This window comes from Coturnix japonica, chromosome 2 (genome assembly GCF_001577835.2).
Source record: "Coturnix japonica isolate 7356 chromosome 2, Coturnix japonica 2.1, whole genome shotgun sequence".
Classification (NCBI taxonomy): Eukaryota; Metazoa; Chordata; class Aves; order Galliformes; family Phasianidae; genus Coturnix; species Coturnix japonica.
Genome location: NC_029517.1, coordinates 28,530,152 through 28,548,994, shown reverse-complemented (window position 1 = coordinate 28,548,994; position 18,843 = coordinate 28,530,152). Strand labels below are relative to the sequence as shown.

The following is an 18,843-nucleotide window of genomic DNA, read 5'->3' as shown; positions in this document are numbered from 1 at the left end:
AGGGTGAGGCAGCAGAAAGGAATTTTGGTGGTGAATTGAATCTTGCCAAGAGAGTGGCTCAAATTCAAGCGTTGGGAAGAAGAGAGGAAAACTGCTGCAGGCCGATGGGCAACAGAGGGAAGGTAGGAATTATCTGCAAACAAAAGTAGAGGAGTTTGACCTGCTTTGTATGGTAGAGAAATGTGTCTGGAGTTGAACTGAGGCAGGTTCTTGATGCCCAGTCAAGCTACTGTAAGCAGTGTTATATGAATTAGTTCAAGTCTGGCTACAAGATAGTGGCTGGAGTTGCATGTGGGGACAAAAGTTTGGTGGTGGACTTCTGCAGGAGCTGATGTGTAGGTGGTTGAAGGCAGCAGCCACTGCAATGAGCAGCAATGCTTTCTGTGTCTTGGTTGGAAAGAGTCTCTGCACCCAATGCAGCTACTGTGGGTCTTGGCAACACAACCAGGGGAGCAAACGTCTCGCTAATTTCTATCCATGTAGGTGCAGTTTGTCAAAGCAATGACATCAACCAAGCATCTACAGTGGCATTTCTGAATTACTAGAAATCCTGCTGGATTCATGATGAACACATAACAGGGACTTACTGTGAGTATGCTCACAGGATGTTTATAATAATAAGAGGAGAAAATGAGTAATCTCCTGGAAAAGCGGTTTAACGTACATACTGTAGTGACTGGCATCTTTCATACAGATATGAATGAAGTTTCAGGGTGTAGTTCCCAAGACTGTTTCAGACCAATATTGAAGCAGATTGAAAGGACTGTCCCTACTCTTTTCTATGCCTTGTTCTAATTGCACTTGCTTCCTGCCTTGTTCTGGGCCTGCCACTGTGTGGCTCTGTGATTATCCAGGTCAAGGATCCTTGGCTGCTGTCACAAACCAGCTGCAGCCCTACTGGCCCATGGGGCGATGGGTCCAGAGGGCTGGAACTGGGAAAACATGGCCTTAGAGCAATGCAAACTGCCTGCAGGTCCTTGTACACATGGAGAATGGGGTCAGTTGTGTAACGGTTGCAATCATCTAGAGCAACTGGCAGAATGTGTTTCTAGTCTAAATATCCTATTTTGGGGTTTCTTCACCTGGCGCGTGGAGCTGTGCCTGGAATTTTCTCCCCTGAGGTTACAGTTGACTCGTGTTTACCAAAATGAAGCGGTAGAACTTGGAAACAAGCATTTTGTTCTGATTTGTTTACAGTCAGTGCAGTGGAACAGGACTTCCCCTTGAAAGAAGGACTGGGGTACTTAAAAATAAGTTGAGACGGCTTTGCTTCTTTGGTTTATTTTTAGGATTGCAGCTGCTTTTTGCTCTTTGTTGCATACAGCGTGTCTTTATTTCTTAAAGTATCACAGGAAAAGCTGCTTTGGTGCTTCTGCATGTGGGCCTGCACCCCTACCAGGAGCTGCAGAGCTACGGGAGCATGGATGGTCCCTTGTGCTCTGTGTGGTGGCACCAAGCGATGCTAATGAATCATCTGCAAGTACAACTGCAGGGAAAGGGATTTTTTTTGTTCTCTGTTTCTGAGAACAAAGGGACCAAATTCTGAAAGAGTGTAAAAGGGTTGGACTGAGGAGGAAATGTTGTGAATGGAGGTTCTAAGACCTTTTAGGAGGTAAGAAGTACTCACAGTGGAGTGCTTTTGAGAAGCAATCCCAGCGTAAGTGACTGGGTTAATGGCACCGCAGTGTAGTGGGCACTCGGAGCTGCTCCATCAGCCTGTGAGGAGCTCTCCAGAAGCAGCAAGCAATAATGGTAAAGCAATGATGGTTTGGTGCAGCCCTATGGTTGGCTCACTTCTGTGCAGTCAGTACAGAAAAACACAAGTGCTGCGCTGTATGGTGGCTGGGAGCAGCGACAGTTGTGGTGTGCTGGGGTCCTGCAGGCACAGCGCCTGGCCCTGCAGCCTTGGGGAACGCCTCATCTTGTTGGATTCACAGCCGGCTTCGGGCCTGCAGCCAGCACCCCGGCTGTTGCATAATGTTACACAGGAGGAACCACTGACAGTCTTCACGCTGGCTACCATTCCAGAGCACTCCCACACAAAGGAAATTGTAGCATAGATGCAACACTGAGGCTTTTTTGTGCAGCCCTCAGCACAATCTAACCAAAATCACTAGGAAAACTAGAAAGCATTTGGCTGCTGCGCTGCAGACTACTCACTCACAGCAGCCTTCTCGTGCCAAGTCTGCGTGTGGAAAAGCACCAAGGCAGTCACAGGTAAGAACAAATGCCTCAGGAAGGAGCAACAGCTCGGTGCTTTCAGGACTCCAAAGCATTAGAATTGGAACTATTTTGCAAAAGATAAAAGAATCCTCTTTTGGCTCAAACCGTTCTTTCATGTTCTGTGAATTCCATGACTTCCAGAAAAAAAGCCAGACTTCAGAGGGCACTGAAGATTTCCCCCTCGTTTCTATGCATGCTTGTTCCATACCAGTTTTCCTGTCAGTCTGATTCGTAATGTTCAAAAACACTCATTGCATATTTCCTTCTTCCCCACAGCAACAGCCCGAGTCTGAGACTGTTCATCTGTTCATCCCGGCCTTGGCAGTTGGAGCTATTATTGGCAAGCAGGGACAGCACATCAAACAACTTTCTCGCTTTGCAGGCGCATCTATTAAGGTATTATTACACTGACTAACTTTGTCTCTTCTCCATGACACTTCCAGCAAGTTTGCACAAGCTGTGTTTTCGTGCGTGTCCTCCCCCACTCCGTGCTTAGAATGTGATGTGATAAATGGTACATTTGTTTATAAATCATCTTTTAATCTTCCTCGAGACAAGATAATTAGAAGCATGTTTTCAAACGTCTCCTGAGGTGTGAAATATAAGCTGCAAAGAAAGCTACTTTGGTGGTCTCGATTTCTTAGAAACAGACTTGAGTCTTAATAATGCGGTGCTTGAAGGCTTTCTCCTTGCTTACGGTAAAGCGAAGTTTGGTGAGATAAATTTCCTTTCTGAAACAAAGAGCACAGGTGAAGCCTGCTGCTGCTGTGACTGCTCTTGCTCTGCTTTGGGAGGACCAGGTGGTGCAGTCAGACTCTGGTTGTACCCTGAATGAAACTCTTGTGTTTTAGTCCGGTGTATCCTGAGCTCCTCCTGGGTCATTGTAACCATGAGTATCTTTTGTAGAAGTTGGAGCTTCTTTCTCATAAATGGTCAATTCTGCTATTCTGAGCTGCAAAGACGAAGCCTTGGCCTTAATTATGTAGCGTTCCATGTGCAGTTTGTAACTTCATGTGCTGCCAGATTGACATTTTGGCTTCTCCTGGAAGGTGTTCACTTGGGTGTGCAGGAACTGGGAAACCCTCGTGGGGGGCTCAGTGTGTGATTTGCTGAATGCCAAGCAGCCAGCTGGTGTGCTGCCTGTTTCTATACATTAAGGCACTATTAAATACCTCTTGTACTATCTAGGCAGTTTTCATTAGTACAGATTAATAGCCATATTTTCAGTGGATTGATGGAATAGAAGGAAGTGCAAGGTATTTTTCATTAAATCTGTCTTGCAGGCGATACAATGTACCACAACATGTTTCCTACTCTCTCTGTTTTCCACCTATTGATTAAATGGTATGTGGAAGGTACTGCTGGGTGGAGAGAAATGTGAAATAGCCTGGACTTCCCAGAACCAGTCCAAACCAGCCCATTAGCTGGTCCTTGGAAGGCAGTTCAGTGGAAAGGGAGTTTCCTTGTGTTATTCATGCATCTGGCTAACAGTAGCCTCAGGCTGCTTCTGCAGGCTGGCACCTCTCTCTACCCAACGTATCTGTATTAACTGAAATTCAGTTAAAAGTTAACAAGACTGCTGGATAGAGTAACTATCAACTTTCCAAACTGGTAACCGTGGTTTATGGAGGAAGTCAGCCTTTACACATGATGCACTGGGCTTATTTTGAGTTGTACTGTAGATAGTTGCGTATGAAAGCATTTAACATCCACACGTCTGGTCTTTGTGATCATGTTGAACTTGGTGGATCTAATGAAACTGTACCTCTCTAAAGTGAATGGGTACTTTTAGATAGAGCCAGTCAGAATGCAGAAATAGTATGCAAACTAAATACGCAAACCAGATAACTAGCATGTAATGTATTCTCCATCTTAGGGTACAATATGAATAATTATATAAACTTTGGTTAGCAAAATTCCTTAGCGAAAATGATGCATGGTAGCTGGTAATTTGTCTGAAATAAACTACAGCTGTTAAATATGAATAACATCCCTCTGCCAACAGCTAAGATGAAATCCTGTAATGTTTAAAATATTGCCCATTCAACAGCAGCTATGTAATACTAGATGCAACAATGGGAATGTCAGTTGTGATAAACAAAAGATTCATCCAGAATGTCAGAGGCTACTTTGAATTATTTAATACCATTGGAGTCTGAGAACAGCACCCACAGAAATCCTACTTCTGCGGTGACATGAACTGCTGAAGACCCTACAGAGCCTGTCTCAGCTCTGGTGGAGATTAATTTTTATTAGGGTCACACACGTGTCTGCAGATACAAAGCCCTTGGAGACAGAATTCTTTGTCCAGTATAGAGGAATGTTTTGGACCTGATTAGTTACAACAATGAAGAGATCGTCTGCTCTAAGGGGGACAATTGCAAACTCTTGCTAGTGGGCAAAACTCGTCAAAAAGGCTGTTTGAGTAGGCAAGGATAAGAATTTCAGCCTCTTTACCATACTTTTCCTTTTGAAGGCTGTGTATCTTGCATCCCTTGTAGCCACGTGAGAAGTGCTTGTGGGATTTTGCCACGTGCAGCTGCATAGCCATACCTTTATTTTTCAGAAGTAAACTTGCTCATGGTTTAGCCAATTTCTCCACATTCCGTTTCAGGTAATTAAAGTACTTTAAAGAGAACAAGCTGTCATGACTTGAGGTGTAATGCTTCTGCAGTAATGAATGATTTTTCACTTTTGAGCAGAATGTGAGACTGAAATGGGGAGGAGGTGGCTTTAAATGGTGCCTTCAAAAGATAGCTACCAACAGCTATGTTTATGCATTCCAGATTGCCCCTGCTGAAGGACCAGATGCCAAGCTGAGGATGGTTATCATCACTGGACCTCCAGAAGCTCAGTTTAAGGTACACCATACAAAAACTTGTTAATCTGCAAGGGGCCTTTGGGCTGCAAGAGCCAATACTGAAAACAAGACACTTGGTTCTAACTACCATTTCACTCAGAAGTCTAGTAAATAATAGATTTTTTTGCTTCCCATTTACTGAAAATTATGTCACGTGGATATATGAGTAATACAGTACTATCAGAGGCAATGTTCTGGTTATCTGAACGTTGGTAGGAACTTCATGTAAGATGAAATCAAGTCTAACATGAAAATATGACCATGTCACTTATCTATATTTCTCTGTTAGCAATGGTCACAGCAGTTCAGTCTTTCTAACTCATCTTAATACATGCAATAGTGCAGCATATTTAATGGAAATAACAAAGCTGACAAGATGGGACACTGAGCCTTTTCAGGTTTCTGAATAGCATGCTGACTGGAAAATGCTTTTTGGATGGCTCTGCAGATAAGGACGAGCCTTCTAACTGTATTTACACTATAACGGCATGGAGACACTCCAGTGTGATTATCCCATTTGTGTTCAAATTGAGTTATGGAGTGGCCTTCTGCCTTGGATGTTGAGCGCTGAGTCTAGTTACCCCTGAAAGGAGGTGACTGTGTTAGGAGTGCAGATGGCTCAGTACAGCAGCTCTGTTTCATCACAGGTGAGGCCCTGAGCAGGTGGGAAGCCACTTGGTAGATCGTGTCCTGGCATTGTTCTCTTGCTTATTCTTGGCGGTTGTTTTTTTTGTCTTTGCATATCTAGAATCAGTTTCATTAATGCCTTCAGGAGTTTTGGAGAAATATCAGGGCAGGTATTTCACAGTGGTAATAGTGATCTGGGTGCATTTGAGATTATGGTTCAGTTTGTTCTTACCGTATGGATTTGAGAAGCTACCAAATGTAAAGCACAATTTAGAAGCTTTGCCTCCTCTAAATGTTTTCTGTGCTTGTAGGGGCTTACTCACAAACCACATCTAGGGTACTCTCACCTGAGATCAGCGCCAGTTGAATTTGTGGCTACCTTCTCTTTCCATTAGATATCGGTGAATTTACTCTCAAGCAGAAGATTGGGTGCCCCTTATCCTGGTTTTCATGTAGGCAAAGGCTTGTCCTCAAGCTTCCCTTCTCAGGTAGAACTGGAGTCCCACAGAGCTCTGCTGCCAGCTCTGCTCCCCAACCGAGACCATGCAAGGAGGAAAGTTTCCATGTCCAGAACCCCCTGCATTGGCCAAAACCCCAATGATCAGTTACTCCTCTGCACTTAAGCTTCTGTTTGCTATGAGGGACTGATTTATTAGTTATTGCTCCTGAGAATGCTGGCCTTGAGAAGGACAGGAGAGTCCCTCAGGTCTTCCATCAGCTCCAGCCCCCACAGCCTGTTACTGTCTTTGAGCAGCATCCTCTTGCTAAGGAGGGGCAGAGCTCAGGTCTTTATTATCACTCTTAACCTGAAGCAAGGCAAATCAAACCCAAGCTTCAGTAATTCTGTCCTTTCTCTGTGCAGGTGTCTTTTTAATCTCTGAGCACAGACTCTTGCTTGCTGCACAACAGGAATGTAGTCTGGATGTGCAGCAGTTTGAAGAGGGAATGGTCGCTGCTTGGATGAGTAACCAGCTCTTGGAGAGGCCTTGTCTGCACAGAGCCCTACGAGTTTGGCATCCTTACCCTATTACATTGTGTTCTGCTCCCTGTGATTCATGTCAGTGGTAGCTGCAGTGGCTGCACCCTTTCTTCCTCAGCTGTGGCAGCCTGAGGTTGTTGCAATTAGCAAGGCTATCTATTAGCAAGGGAGCTGGAAGAAGGGTGAGGACATGCCACTGTTCACACTCAGTGCTGCAGTGCACCCCAGAGTTTAGGCATAGTTGTGATGCCGCTCCTCAGAGAGGATCATGTTGCCTCCAGTCTGGGACACCATCCAGCAGTCTGTGCAGGTTGTCAAGGTGTTTTCCATTTGAAAAACTGTTGAAATAAAACGGGCCGTGCCACTGTTTGTCATGTGACAGATTTGGAAATCATTTCACAATCTCCAGCTCAAGACTTGGAGCAGGACCTTAGCTGCTCCTGACCAACTTGCTTGAAGTTTTCCTGCAGCAGGAATCCCTGCTTCTCAGGTTGTCAGATGGTGCCAGAATGAGATCTCTTGCTGAGTGTGTGGTGTTTTAATGGCTTTCTTCGTATAGACTCTTGCCCCACTGGAATGCTGACTTTGTGTCCTCTGTGACGGGATGTCCCACATAGGCCAAAGCAATGCACTACAGAGATAAAGGATTTGAACTGGAAAGGCTTTGTGGCCAGAGGTTTCTTCCCAAAGCATCTCTCTTCAGTCTCTCAATAGAATTCATCTTCTGATGACCCTAGGATAGGCAGAGGAGAAAATCTAGTTACTCCTTCTCAAGAATTCACTGACACATGGCAGGGGATGAAGAAACATCTTTAAACATCAGTAAGATTCAGCAGCTTAGTCTCAATGGACTTTCCTCTTGCTGCCTGGCGCTTGCATATGCCCCACAAAAGGCAACTGTGTGTTAACTGAAGAGATGCTGTTCCCGTGGTACCATTTAGATCCAGACAGATCCAATTTTCTACTTCAGGAAATTGAGCAAGCTCCGAATTATTTATTTTTTTAAAAACAATATGTTGTAATTGGGTGTAAAAACTAAGCTGTGTATTGTAAGTGAAGTCTTTGTCCTGTGACTTTAAGACTTAAAAGAACAAATTTCTCAGCCAATTAATGGCTTTCTGTGCTTCTGGGTGCAATTTAAAAAACAACCAACTTCATCCAGGTGATTTTCTCTACTTCTCTACTCACTATGGAGGTGCAATAGCTTCTTTTAAAAGCAATGTTTCTACCAGTATGTAGAATAATAATATGTTGAACTGTTCCTTGATTAACTGGTCTGTCGCATAGTTTTTAAAGTTAGACAGCAGCGCTCTCTAGTTTGGTACAAAGACTTTAGGAAAGGAGATATTGCACTGATTGGGAAAATGCTTTGCTGAAGTTGGGTATTGAAAATTCTCCTTTCAGAGGAGCTTGTTGAAGTTAACTCCATCTCAATAAGCATGTTCTTTAACTGGAGACATTTTTGTAGGCTCAAGGGAGAATCTATGGAAAACTTAAAGAAGAAAATTTCTTTGGACCTAAAGAAGAAGTGAAACTTGAGGCTCATATAAAAGTGCCATCCTATGCCGCTGGTAGAGTTATTGGTAAAGGAGGCAAAACAGTAAGTAGCCGATACACAACCAACGTTATTTTGTTGTGTTTTGTAATTCAGTGTATGTTATAAGGTTTAAACACTTAGCTAACTGATTAATAGCTAATCCTTTGAAGTTTCATTGAAGCTGATGCTGTTTTCTTAACCAGACTTGTTAAACTTTCTATTTCCTCAAGACAAACCAACCTCACAGACTTTTTAAAACATGTTATTCTGTGGGTTTCTTTTTTTGGACAGGGGATGTTTCTGAGGTCAGCAGCGTCTTTGAGGCTTGGGTGTTGTGGAGTATTTGTTTGTCTGAGATTTTCTAACAGCTCTTTATTTACAGGTAAATGAGCTTCAAAACTTGACAAGTGCAGAAGTTGTAGTCCCTCGTGACCAGACACCTGATGAAAATGACCAGGTGGTTGTGAAAATAACTGGTCACTTCTATGCATGCCAGGTATGGGGACTGCAGTGAAGTTCTATACTGCCTTGATGTTTCCATGGGCTGTCTTTTCCATCTACGTGTACAGTGAAGGGACAGAAGACATTCAGCTTACAGGAAGCACTGCTTGCCAGGCTTGTCTAATTGTCTCGCTGTAGTAAGAGAGATTTATAGCAATGTTGCATTCAGACATATGTAAAACAATCTTCTTGCAAGCCTCCATTGCAGTGTTTAGGCACAGGGCCACTACAACTTTCAAAGCAAAAGAAAACCCAAGTTGTAATTGAATTGGAATTGGAATGCCAGTGAAAGAGGGATGTAAGCTTTCTCATGATAACTTGCAAGGAATGCAATTTGTCCACGTCTCCCAGTCTGTTAATTTAAAGTCATCTAGAAAGGGATCACAAGACTCCTTCCCTTTTCTCATTGATTCCTTTGTTACATTGCTGCTGGTGATTCATAGCTCAGAAATGAGAGGTGGGAGAGTTATGTGAATGTGAGATGTAACCTCCTGAGATCGCTCACATTCAAAAATAGAGTCCGCTATCTAGTGAAGCAGTTGTTCTTATAGAAAGTACCTCCAGGGGGAATGAAATGAAGTTAGCCTGGAACTTAGTCTTGCTAGTAGTCATCTTCCTGTGCTTTCTGTATTACACATGGAAAACCTGACCATGTGGGTAGATGGAAAAAGTAAACACGCTTAAAAACTGTGCAGCATTAACTAAAAAAAGATCATATAATGAGTAATTGTAATGAGTCCTCAGTTCTAGGAACTTGGTTAGTCCTACCTCTTGGGGTCTGTTCCAAACTGTGGTCGCTGCGTGCCATCATCATGGGTTGTCTCTTCTTTATTTCCTTCAGCTTGCTCAGAGAAAAATTCAGGAAATACTGGCTCAGGTAAGAAGGCAGCAGCAACAGCAAAAAACATTGCAAAGTGGACAGCCTCAGCCGAGACGGAAATAAAGGTTTAGGAAATGGCCCATCAGAGACAGATGCCAGACCAAAGACAGACTGTGCAACAGAGAGACGGGTGGTGAGCACCCGTTGAAGTTATATGCAGAAGATCCACCAAGCCAATCACCTGTTCGAGGACCAGGCAACCGCTGAACGCTGTCTCTGAGAATGTATTCTTTAGGCTCTCTCAAACTTTTGAAACCCAGCTTTAAAATAAGGACCCCTTCACTTCCCTTTTGTTCTATTCTCACAATTTAACATAAACTCGTTAGTCTTTTTTATTGTTCTTATTATTCCCCAGCAATTTTAGAACTTGGTTTAATGAAGCTTTCTCTTCTGAGTTCACTGGTTTAAAAACAAACAAACAAAAAAAAACAACAAAAAAAACAAAACAAAAAAAAAAAAGAAAAAAGGAAAAAAAAAACAAAAAGAAAAGGCATTGCTCTTATAGGTCCAGCTGTAAAAGAAGAAACACATTGGGAGGGTGGGGTGGTGGGTGGGCTGGGGTTAGAGCAGGGGTGTCGCCAAGAGTTTCAGTGTTAGCCCCGATGTCGAAACAAGTGGCATTTTTTTAAAAAAAGAATTTGGTTGCATTTTTTTTGTTACATAACACTGCCATGAATAACCTAAGGGAAGTGTTGAATGGTGTTGGCCAGGGCATCAAAAGATAAATATGCATTTTACTAAACTACCTCAGGCATTTAGTACCTCAATGAGAAATTGTTCCTTTTTCGCTTTTTTTTTCTTTTTTTCTTTTTTCTTTTTTTCTTTTTCTTCTTTTTTTCTTTTTTTCTTTTTTTTTTTTTTTTTTTTTTTTGGTATTTTGTATACTTTATAAAGCTAATAGTTCTTGAGCATTTTATTTTTTTAAAAAAGAATTAAAATTGGATCAGCCACCAGCCAGGAGTACGACAGGCTGAGCGGGGAAAAATATAGCAGAGCACTTCTAGCTGCTGGCTGATGGGAGTAAGGTGGGTGAAAAAAAAAAAACAAACCACGGCCTCAGGTTTTCTGAGGGCTTCAACACCATCATTTGTTTAAAAAAAAAATTAAAAAAAATAAAAAAAAAACAAAATAAATGCAGTGAATGTTCAAAAGGTAGCGGATGATGCCAACATCCTGAGAGCAGCAATGCCGTTTAGTTTTCTTTTAAGATGGGATGAAAAAGTTTGTGACGGTACTTTTTTGGGAACAGGACAAGGAAGTGATGGCAAGAGGCTGGGGTTGGGGGAAAAAAAAACAATTAGAAGGCTGCAAGAGGCTGGATTTTTTTTTGTTGTTGTTGTGCTACTTGATTGAATGCATGAACCCTTTGTGCCTTTGACCATCACTACCTAATGATGCTACATTTAACCATTTGCAGCCCATTTGGACTTTGCCATTTTGTTCAAAGAGCAAGCTTCATCTTCAGTTTAATAGAACGCTTGATCCGCTAGGGCCTATTGGAGGCCGCGAGGGTCTCTGCCATCTGCGGATCGTATCATACTGCTTTCAGTTACCACGATGGGGGAAGGTCAAACAGTGTTTGACCACGTTGAAAGATAACGAAGGCTAAGTTTACATATCCAGCCGCTGTTATGGGCCACACTAAGCCACTTTGAAGGTTTTGAAAACTTATTACAAGAAAAAAAAAAACAAAACAAACCAACAACCTCTCTAGCCTGGCTTATAATAGATGCAGCAGGATTTATGCACGTTCTGCAACCAACCATTAGAGGAAAAAACAAAAAACAACAAAACAAACGTCAAAAGGCAGGGATAACAGGAAAGTTACCAAATTTTTTTTCATTTCAGAATGTAATTTGAATGCTGATTGTGGTAATAGTGACACGTTCAAGGTTCTACAATAAACTTCAGTCTACCTCAGTTTAAGAAAAAGAAAAAAAATGTGGCAACACATGGTGCATAAAGACTGCTGTGTGTGTGTGTGTGCGCGTGCGCGCCTGTATGCGTGTGGTCGACAGAGCCATGCTATTACCTCTGAACCTTTTTTTGTGATGTTTTTTGTGCATGAGATGATCAGAATCACCATGCTGCACTGATTTGAGGGGCACAACGAGCAAAACCATTTGTTTCATCATTTTGTTATCTACCTCCTAGGTTCATGTTGAAATAGAGGCATTACTACATAGACTAGATAATTTTCCCAAAGATCATTGTTGTACAGATTAGATAATTTTGAAAATGGTCTGAAGTGTTTTTTTCCTGCATCTCTTCTTTACTAATCGGTTTAAAAACCACAAACTTATGTTGTAGTTTTAGCAAAGAAAAATGAGTTTCTTTACCTTTTTTTTGACAGTGACCTTCATTCTAGCCTTTAGGATAATTCTTTTTTCTTACGATGAATTTAAAGTTACTGAAGTATGAGAAGTCATAGCATTTTAATTTTTGTCGAGGCTTAAGTCAGTCTGATGTTTCTTTCTTAACGTTTGAGAAGGATTTGACTTCATTATTTTCCATAAGGATGATTTACAAATAGGCGCTGCATTTACATCTACTGATTTAATTACTGTCATCTCTCTTAAATTTCTAGACTTAGTATGAGAAATCATGTTTTATTTTCAATTGAGACTTGGTAATTTGGAGTATTTGGGAATAGCTAGAAAGTAAATACTGTAAATGATTTCAAAATCCACAAAGTATGGATCATTTTTCATCTGTAATGTGCCCCCCAATGCAGCTCCACTTGCCAGATGCCTCTGAATGGAATAAAGAGTTTAACTCCTATCATCGGATACAGTTGTGTGTTGTTTTTTTAAACTAATGAGGCATAACGACTGACTGTTCTAAGTATTTACTGCGCTTCCATCAAGTTGTTTTTCTGTCTGTAGTAATAACTGAGTAAGTTAGAGCAGTCACCCGCAGGCATTCCATAACTGCGAGGGCACCCAGCAGCCGAGTTATGATGTTCACACTTTCCAGTACAAGTAGGTGACTTCTGTGACTTCTGCTCCGCCTTTTCCCTTCCATACAGCACCACTATGGTTTGTAGTACAACCTTTGGTTCACAGCTGGTCTCATGCAGATAACTTACTCTGGTTTGCTCTGGAAGGAACATGCGCACAATAGCTGTGACCCAATGCAAACCCAAAGGGAGCTTTTAACAAGTTTCAAGTGAGATCTGAATTGTGGTATAAATATTTTTTTTTTCCAGCTGATTTTTACCCAGTCTTTACTTTGACACTGTGTGTGATGCAGCAGGACCATGAGCAGCACGGCCCAGAAGCCTGAATCGCTCATTAGAGAGAAAATACGGCACCATGTATCTCACTTTGTTCCACCTCCTCTGTCCCAGATGCACACATTGCCAGCAAGGTGGTGTCCCCAGTTAGATCCCCAGCAAGGTGATTCCTCCTCTTGATTTAGATCCCTTTTAATGCTATTTGGAATATTTCATTGTGAATGCTCCAAGGTGTGAGGGAGGTGTTGTTCAACACTCTTCCTCATTCCCCAACAACTCTTACCTTTTAAAGTGGAGTGGAAAACTAGGCTTCTTTTCCAAACTCTTGCATCTTCCCACATGCCTTCTCAGCTCATTTACTGAGACCAACCAGCAAAGAGAACTGAAGAAACACTGTGTATGGTACTGCATTTTATGGGGAACTTGAGCTCACCCTTCCTGTGAGCTCACTTCTCAGACCTGGCATCCCTGCCCTTTGAGCAACATAAATTAAGCCTCCCTCTGTAATGCTGGTGCATCGGTCATCGTTAAACCTCTGACTTTTTAATCATTTGCTTCATCATGATGCTTTTATTTGCTTCTAACCTTCTGAAGCTTTTATTCTTCAGCTGCAGTTTCAAAGGCATGCGCTCTCATGTTAGTTTCCATCAAATGAAGCATGTATGCTGTGCAGGACAAGCAGAATTGCAACGTGGCACGTGAGCATGGGGTTCTATAATGAACGTGAGAAGTCAATGGAGTAAAGCACTCAAGCTGGGTAAGCTGGGCTGTAACAGCTGTTAGTTCAATTCATGGATGTAGACACTGCCTGATAACTAAGTTGCTCAAATGCAGCGCAGGGAATTTTGTGATGCGGTGACCACAGTTTCATGTTGTTGTCCATCCTGTTGTCATGGGACCCCACACAGAGCCAAGCCTGCACACACCCCTTTGGAGGACTGAATGGTACATCTGTCTCACTGGACAAACTACATGGGGCATTTTCATTTTACACAAGGGTCTCACAACATCCACGGAGCTGAAACGTCCCCACGTGTTCTTCTCAAAGGGCCTTAGTGCTGCACAGCAGTGACCAGCCAGACTGTGTTAATTCTGAGGACTCAACGAGTCACACAGGGTGGTACAGATTATGACTGTGTGTTAAACGTGAGGTGAAGAAGTGTTCTTCCTGAGCTGGAATTTCTGATTAATAGCAATCAGTGGACTTTTCAGCCAACTTCTTGTCACAATGTACCTTGACGGCAAATTGGTTTTTTCCATTTCTTCTCATGCATCTTAGTTTTTGTCTCATACTTTTCTTACCCTCATTCATTTCCAATGGTAAGAGTCCTAGACTTCACATGACAGCTGTCTCCTATCCCTTACTGTTCTTTTCTAAGCTCTCATTACTGCTCCTTCATTACTCAGTGTTAAAGTATGGTGAGTGCATGTAACAGGGTAACGTGTGCTGAGCCTGCCTCTACGCAGCCAGCTGTACGCATCTTCAGCAGAGGAAAGGCACTGCAAACAGCAGCTATTGTATAGGGAGGAGATGCTGCCTGGGCTTGAAGTAGGCTATGGATGAAAATATGCTTAACCTCAGCATCTACTTACCCAGATGCAAAGCAAGCTTCTCCAGAAAGAAGAGATCCTAATCTAGCAATGAAGGCCTTGTTCCATAATGAGAAAACAAGAGTTGTTACCATCCCAAAGCTCTACTAACTGAATTTTAGCAGCTGCTGACCAAGAATAGTGTGCAATGACATCTGAAAGCGCTGAACTATTTGGCCAACAGCAAGTTATGCTGAGTAATAAAGGGCATCCTCTAAGACTATCATCTTCACCCACCCCAGAAGGTTCTGAAGGTTTACACTGCCCCGGTGCTGCCTCAGTGTCAGGAACCAAGTGAGAGGAAAACTTCTGAGAGAGGCTTATTGTGCACTTACAATGAGCTGAATGTTTTAATAGGAAGGCAAGGAGTTGAAGTTCCTCAGTTGTGTTTTTATTATTATCATTGAAAACAGGTTGGCCTTGGTTGAAGAACTGACTTACTATTCTGTTAATTCAAGACACATTTGTCACTGCTACTCTTGGCTTTAATGTGCTCAGCAACACCATTGTGTTTTCTCTCTTCCTTCAATCCAGCACACAATTTGCTTCGCCTCAACCAAAAGCAACCGACTTCAAACAAGAAGCCTCATTTAAGCTTTACTACTTAATGTAGCTTCATCTTATAGCACTCAAGCCATTTTGCAGGAAAGGTGCTTCAGTGTGCACTATCACCACAGGCAGGCCTTTCATAGACTGAAAAAGTCACTGCAGAGCCCATGCCTGAGCTTTGGGGTAAGTAGCTTAAATAGGTGTCTCTTCCTACTCTTCCCACTGCAAACTCCATTGAGCCTCCTTCTTCCAGGAAGGACCCCAATGATACTGTCCTTTTATGACAATCTGGTAGCTTGTTTGATACGCTGGTTTATGCTGATGGCCTGTGGCGATGGTTATATTGTTGTGCCTCCTGTGGCACACTCGTGTCTCTTTCTAGTCAGGCACTTCAGCAGTGACATTAAGTTCTTGTCACAAGCTGATCACTGCTGTTCGGAAGTCAGTCCCAGTATGAAGTCTTCTGGCAGCGACTGTGGAGTCATCTGTGCTAACTGGTCATCATAAGGACCTAGAGTCCACAGCTTCTCCAGTTCGTAAGTCTCTCGTGTTTCTGGCAGCATGAAGTGTACCACTATGCTTCCTGCACAGAAGAAAAAAGCACAATAAATAAGCAGTGAGAGTCCTCTGCAGCATAGTTCAGGGCAATGAATCAGGTTAAGTTTGAAAACGCTCGAATACAGGTTTTACCAGGATAGGGTGGGGTAAGAATGCTTGTTTTAGTGATCTAGTGAAACAGAGTAGCCCTTTTTGTCAGTGAGCTGTAAAGCACTACCACAGTTCCAGCTTCACAAAGATCCTGAGTGCTCCTTCCCCCTTCCTCTAGATATAACAGGTCAGCTGATGGGGGAGGGAGGTCTCTTCTTCAGTCAGTGATTCCAGCTCTTGAACAGCGAGGAACTGCTCATTCCTTATGCAGAATGCAAGAATACAGCCAGCAGAAGGAGGACAACGTTCTCATTTAAAACAGTATCACAGAAGTCCAGATCAAAGTTGTTGTCTTCCTTCTGTCCCCAAGAAATCGTAAGTCAGAACTTTTACTTAAATGAACTCCTGCCCCAAAGCTACAGCTGAACTTTCAGCTTCCCTTTATTATCAACATCAGCTACAACCAATTAGTTTTCTTAAGTGTTCCCCACGCTTCTTAGCTTTGTTCATATTTTTTAACATGAAACAGCTGAGCTCAAACTCTGACACAGCCTCACACTTTTACATCAACAACTGGAATTGTAAAACACGAGTACTGACAACTCTTCATGGCAATCAGGGCTCACTGTGGTGTTTTCTTCCTTAAAGAGCTTGTGCAGAACGCCATGTGGGTCACACTCAAGTACTTACCAAAATCAATGCACAGCCAGTCATCTGTCTCTTTCCCTTCAATCCGAGTGTGAGGATCGCTTTCTTCTTTCTGATGCTTGTACTGAGAGAGAAGCAACAGCAGAAAATAAAATGCTTCACGTTCATTTCTATGTGCTCAGAGTTGGCAGCTAAACTTGACTTTGTCAGACTGTGTAGAGTTGTTTTATGAACTACTGTGACAGTGAGGAGAGGGCAGCTCAAAGCAGGACAGCAGAAGCTACAGGGGCAAGGCAGGGAGTTTCCTGTGCAACACATCAGCTTTTGCAGACATGGGCTGGAGGGGCTCCAGTCTGAAGCTACCTGCTGGACAATGGTCCCAACTTGCAAAGAACAGATAACACTGCAAGTATGGTAGTAGTAAAGCCAGCCAGCTGCCCCAGCACCTGCTATGCTTAGCACCTTAGGCTTAAGCTTCCTTTTTGCCTACAAAGCTTCCAATGCCAGGTATGCTCTGCCACTCTGAGTACTGAAAAATAAAACCATCTCCCCCTTCTCCCTCCAAGTTTCAGAGCTGAAACCAACAGGACTAGAAGACAAATAAATGAAGAGCTATAGGAGAAATACAGGGTCAGGAAGTGAGAGAATATGTATGGGAAAAAGCAAGCTGCAGGTTAGGAGTAGAGTGAACAAGATGGGGGCAAACTGCAGTCTTCACAACGTGCTTTTAACAGTCAGGACAACTCTATTTTGGCCTCAAAGATTTGCCCTCCCAGATTTGGGCCTTCATCACTAAGCTCTACCTGCATTCTTAGTCTGACCTCTGCTCCTGCACTGAAAAGCACACTCTGCCAAAGACAAACTGCGCAAGAGGGATGGCTGCTGCTTCTCCTTCCCTTCTGCACACACAGCACAGTCAGTGCTTAACAGCAGTTTGCCTTAGTAAGACCAGGAGAGGATTCTTCGCCTCACAGTACGCAGACTTTCTTCTGGTCTTACAGTGTATCTGAAAACATGAAGATTTGATGGACTATGGTTTGAGAACAGTCGGATTAGGCTATTTTGAGGGAGCGTGAATAGCTATGAAGCACGCTGAAACCACTCCCACTAACTGAAAGAGTACATTGGGGCTGTCTTACCATTTTCAGCATGTAATGTGCCATTGCATGGAGATGCCGTGTTGAAGATCCGCTGACAACTATAAAGTAATGACAGTATTTGATTTCTGGGGGGACTCGGATGACACAGATGTCCTTCGCGTTCTCTTGCCTCAGCAGCTTTACAACAAAGTCAATGTTGAACTTTGGAAGAGGTGTGTCTGGAACTGAAAAAAATCACAGTAGTAAATGATAACTTCTTTCTAACAAAAGTCAGCCACTACCAAGTTATCAAAGATGCAAAATAGCAACGAACTCAATTAAAGCCACTCAGAGTGAATTTGGTTTGGTACCAGCAATCCAACATGAACTGCTGATTTTAAAAAGGTACATTTTAAGAGCATCCAAGTTGAGTACCAATACAGAATCACAGAATCGTAGGGGTTGGAAGGGACCTCTAGAGATCATCGAGTCCAACCCCCCTGCCAAAGCAGGCTCCCTACACCACATCACACAGGTAGGCGTCCAGGCAGGTCTTGAATATCTCCAGAGAAGGAGACTCCACCGACTCTCATCTCACCTCAACCTCCTTTCGGGGAGCTGCAGGTTTGTTATCACACCGTATTTAAAGCTCGAGGGACCGCTTTTAAATGCCTCTAAGTGAATGAGTTTGGAGCCCAGGTGTCGTTACCTTCTGCTCTCACCACCGAGTCAGTTCATCTCTAACTTGCCCTAACAAGGCAGACACCAGCCACCTTCCTATTGCAGCCTGCCAGCACCGCGCTGTGGTAGCACACACCAAGCAACAACACAGCCACGCTGTGTATTTACCAATATAAAGACACAACCAAACAGAACAACAGTATCTACACGCAAGTATTGGCACGGATGGAGTTACAAAGCCGGCTCCACGCCCATAACCGAAGGCCTCTGAGCTGAGGGACGTGGGCACCACCCGGCTCTCGTCTCCCACAACACGGAGGTGGCCGCGAGAACGGCCCATAAGCGGCAGCAGCGCCCGCTCGCCCTTCCGCGGGCCCTGCCTGTCTCCTACCTGTCTCCTGCCGCCACTCCGCCGCCGTGGCCGCCATCCCGCCGCCTCCCGTACCCCTCACGGCCGCCGCCCCGACCACGGGCAGCGCGGAGCGAGCCCGCACAACGCGGCAACCCCCCAGCAGCGCCCGCCACATGCCGACCGTCCTACGGCCCGCCCCCGGCCCGGCTGCCGTACAGAGATTGTCCGGCACCCTTCGCACTATTGGCTTATCCTGCTGTCGGTCTGCGCTCACACCGGGAGCGAGGCGGAGCGTGCGCGGCTGTGTGTGGAGGCTGTGGTGTAATGGCGGCGGGATGGATCCGCCCCGCTGTGAGGGGAGCTGGGCTGAGCGTCCTGCGGGCATAAATGCACAGCAAAACTACACCAGGTGTGTTTTTACAAAGAATTATCAAGGTTGGAAAAGACCTAGAAG

At 43.7% G+C, this 18,843-nt stretch overlaps 2 protein-coding genes across 2 annotated transcripts in view; one reads left to right on the top strand and one right to left on the bottom strand.

The window, feature by feature from the left end:
• Positions 1-12,389, top strand: part of IGF2BP3 (insulin like growth factor 2 mRNA binding protein 3) — a 98,279-nt gene extending 85,890 nt beyond the window's left edge. The window contains exons 11-15 of the mRNA XM_015853829.2: positions 2,500-2,619; positions 5,010-5,084; positions 8,158-8,289; positions 8,609-8,722; positions 9,569-12,389. Of these exons, the coding sequence (XP_015709315.1) occupies positions 2,500-2,619; positions 5,010-5,084; positions 8,158-8,289; positions 8,609-8,722; positions 9,569-9,670 (543 nt within the window). The 3' untranslated portion in view covers positions 9,671-12,389. The remainder of the gene's footprint in view (positions 1-2,499; positions 2,620-5,009; positions 5,085-8,157; positions 8,290-8,608; positions 8,723-9,568) is intronic.
• A 2,412-nt stretch (positions 12,390-14,801) lies between these two features.
• Positions 14,802-18,601, bottom strand: MALSU1 (mitochondrial assembly of ribosomal large subunit 1). The gene is made up of 4 exons (XM_015853828.2): positions 18,429-18,601; positions 17,417-17,601; positions 16,320-16,401; positions 14,802-15,564 (listed from the first exon to the last, which is right to left on the bottom strand). Exons 1-4 carry the CDS (start codon positions 18,562-18,564, stop codon positions 15,407-15,409), a joined length of 561 nt encoding a protein of 186 aa, XP_015709314.1. The 5' UTR covers positions 18,565-18,601; the 3' UTR covers positions 14,802-15,406.
• Between the last annotated feature and the right edge of the window lie 242 nt (positions 18,602-18,843).

Coding starts and splice junctions, on each gene's coding strand:
- MALSU1 (XM_015853828.2), bottom strand. CDS start 18,564: ATGTGGCGGGCGCTGCTGGGGGGTTGCCGCGTTGTGCGGGCTCGCTCC. Junction 16,402..17,416: donor CACATTACATGCTGAAAATG/GTAAGACAGCCC, acceptor CTTCTCTCTCAG/TACAAGCATCAGAAAGAAGA. Junction 15,565..16,319: donor CTGGCTGTGCATTGATTTTG/GTAAGTACTTGA, acceptor TCTTCTGTGCAG/GAAGCATAGTGGTACACTTC.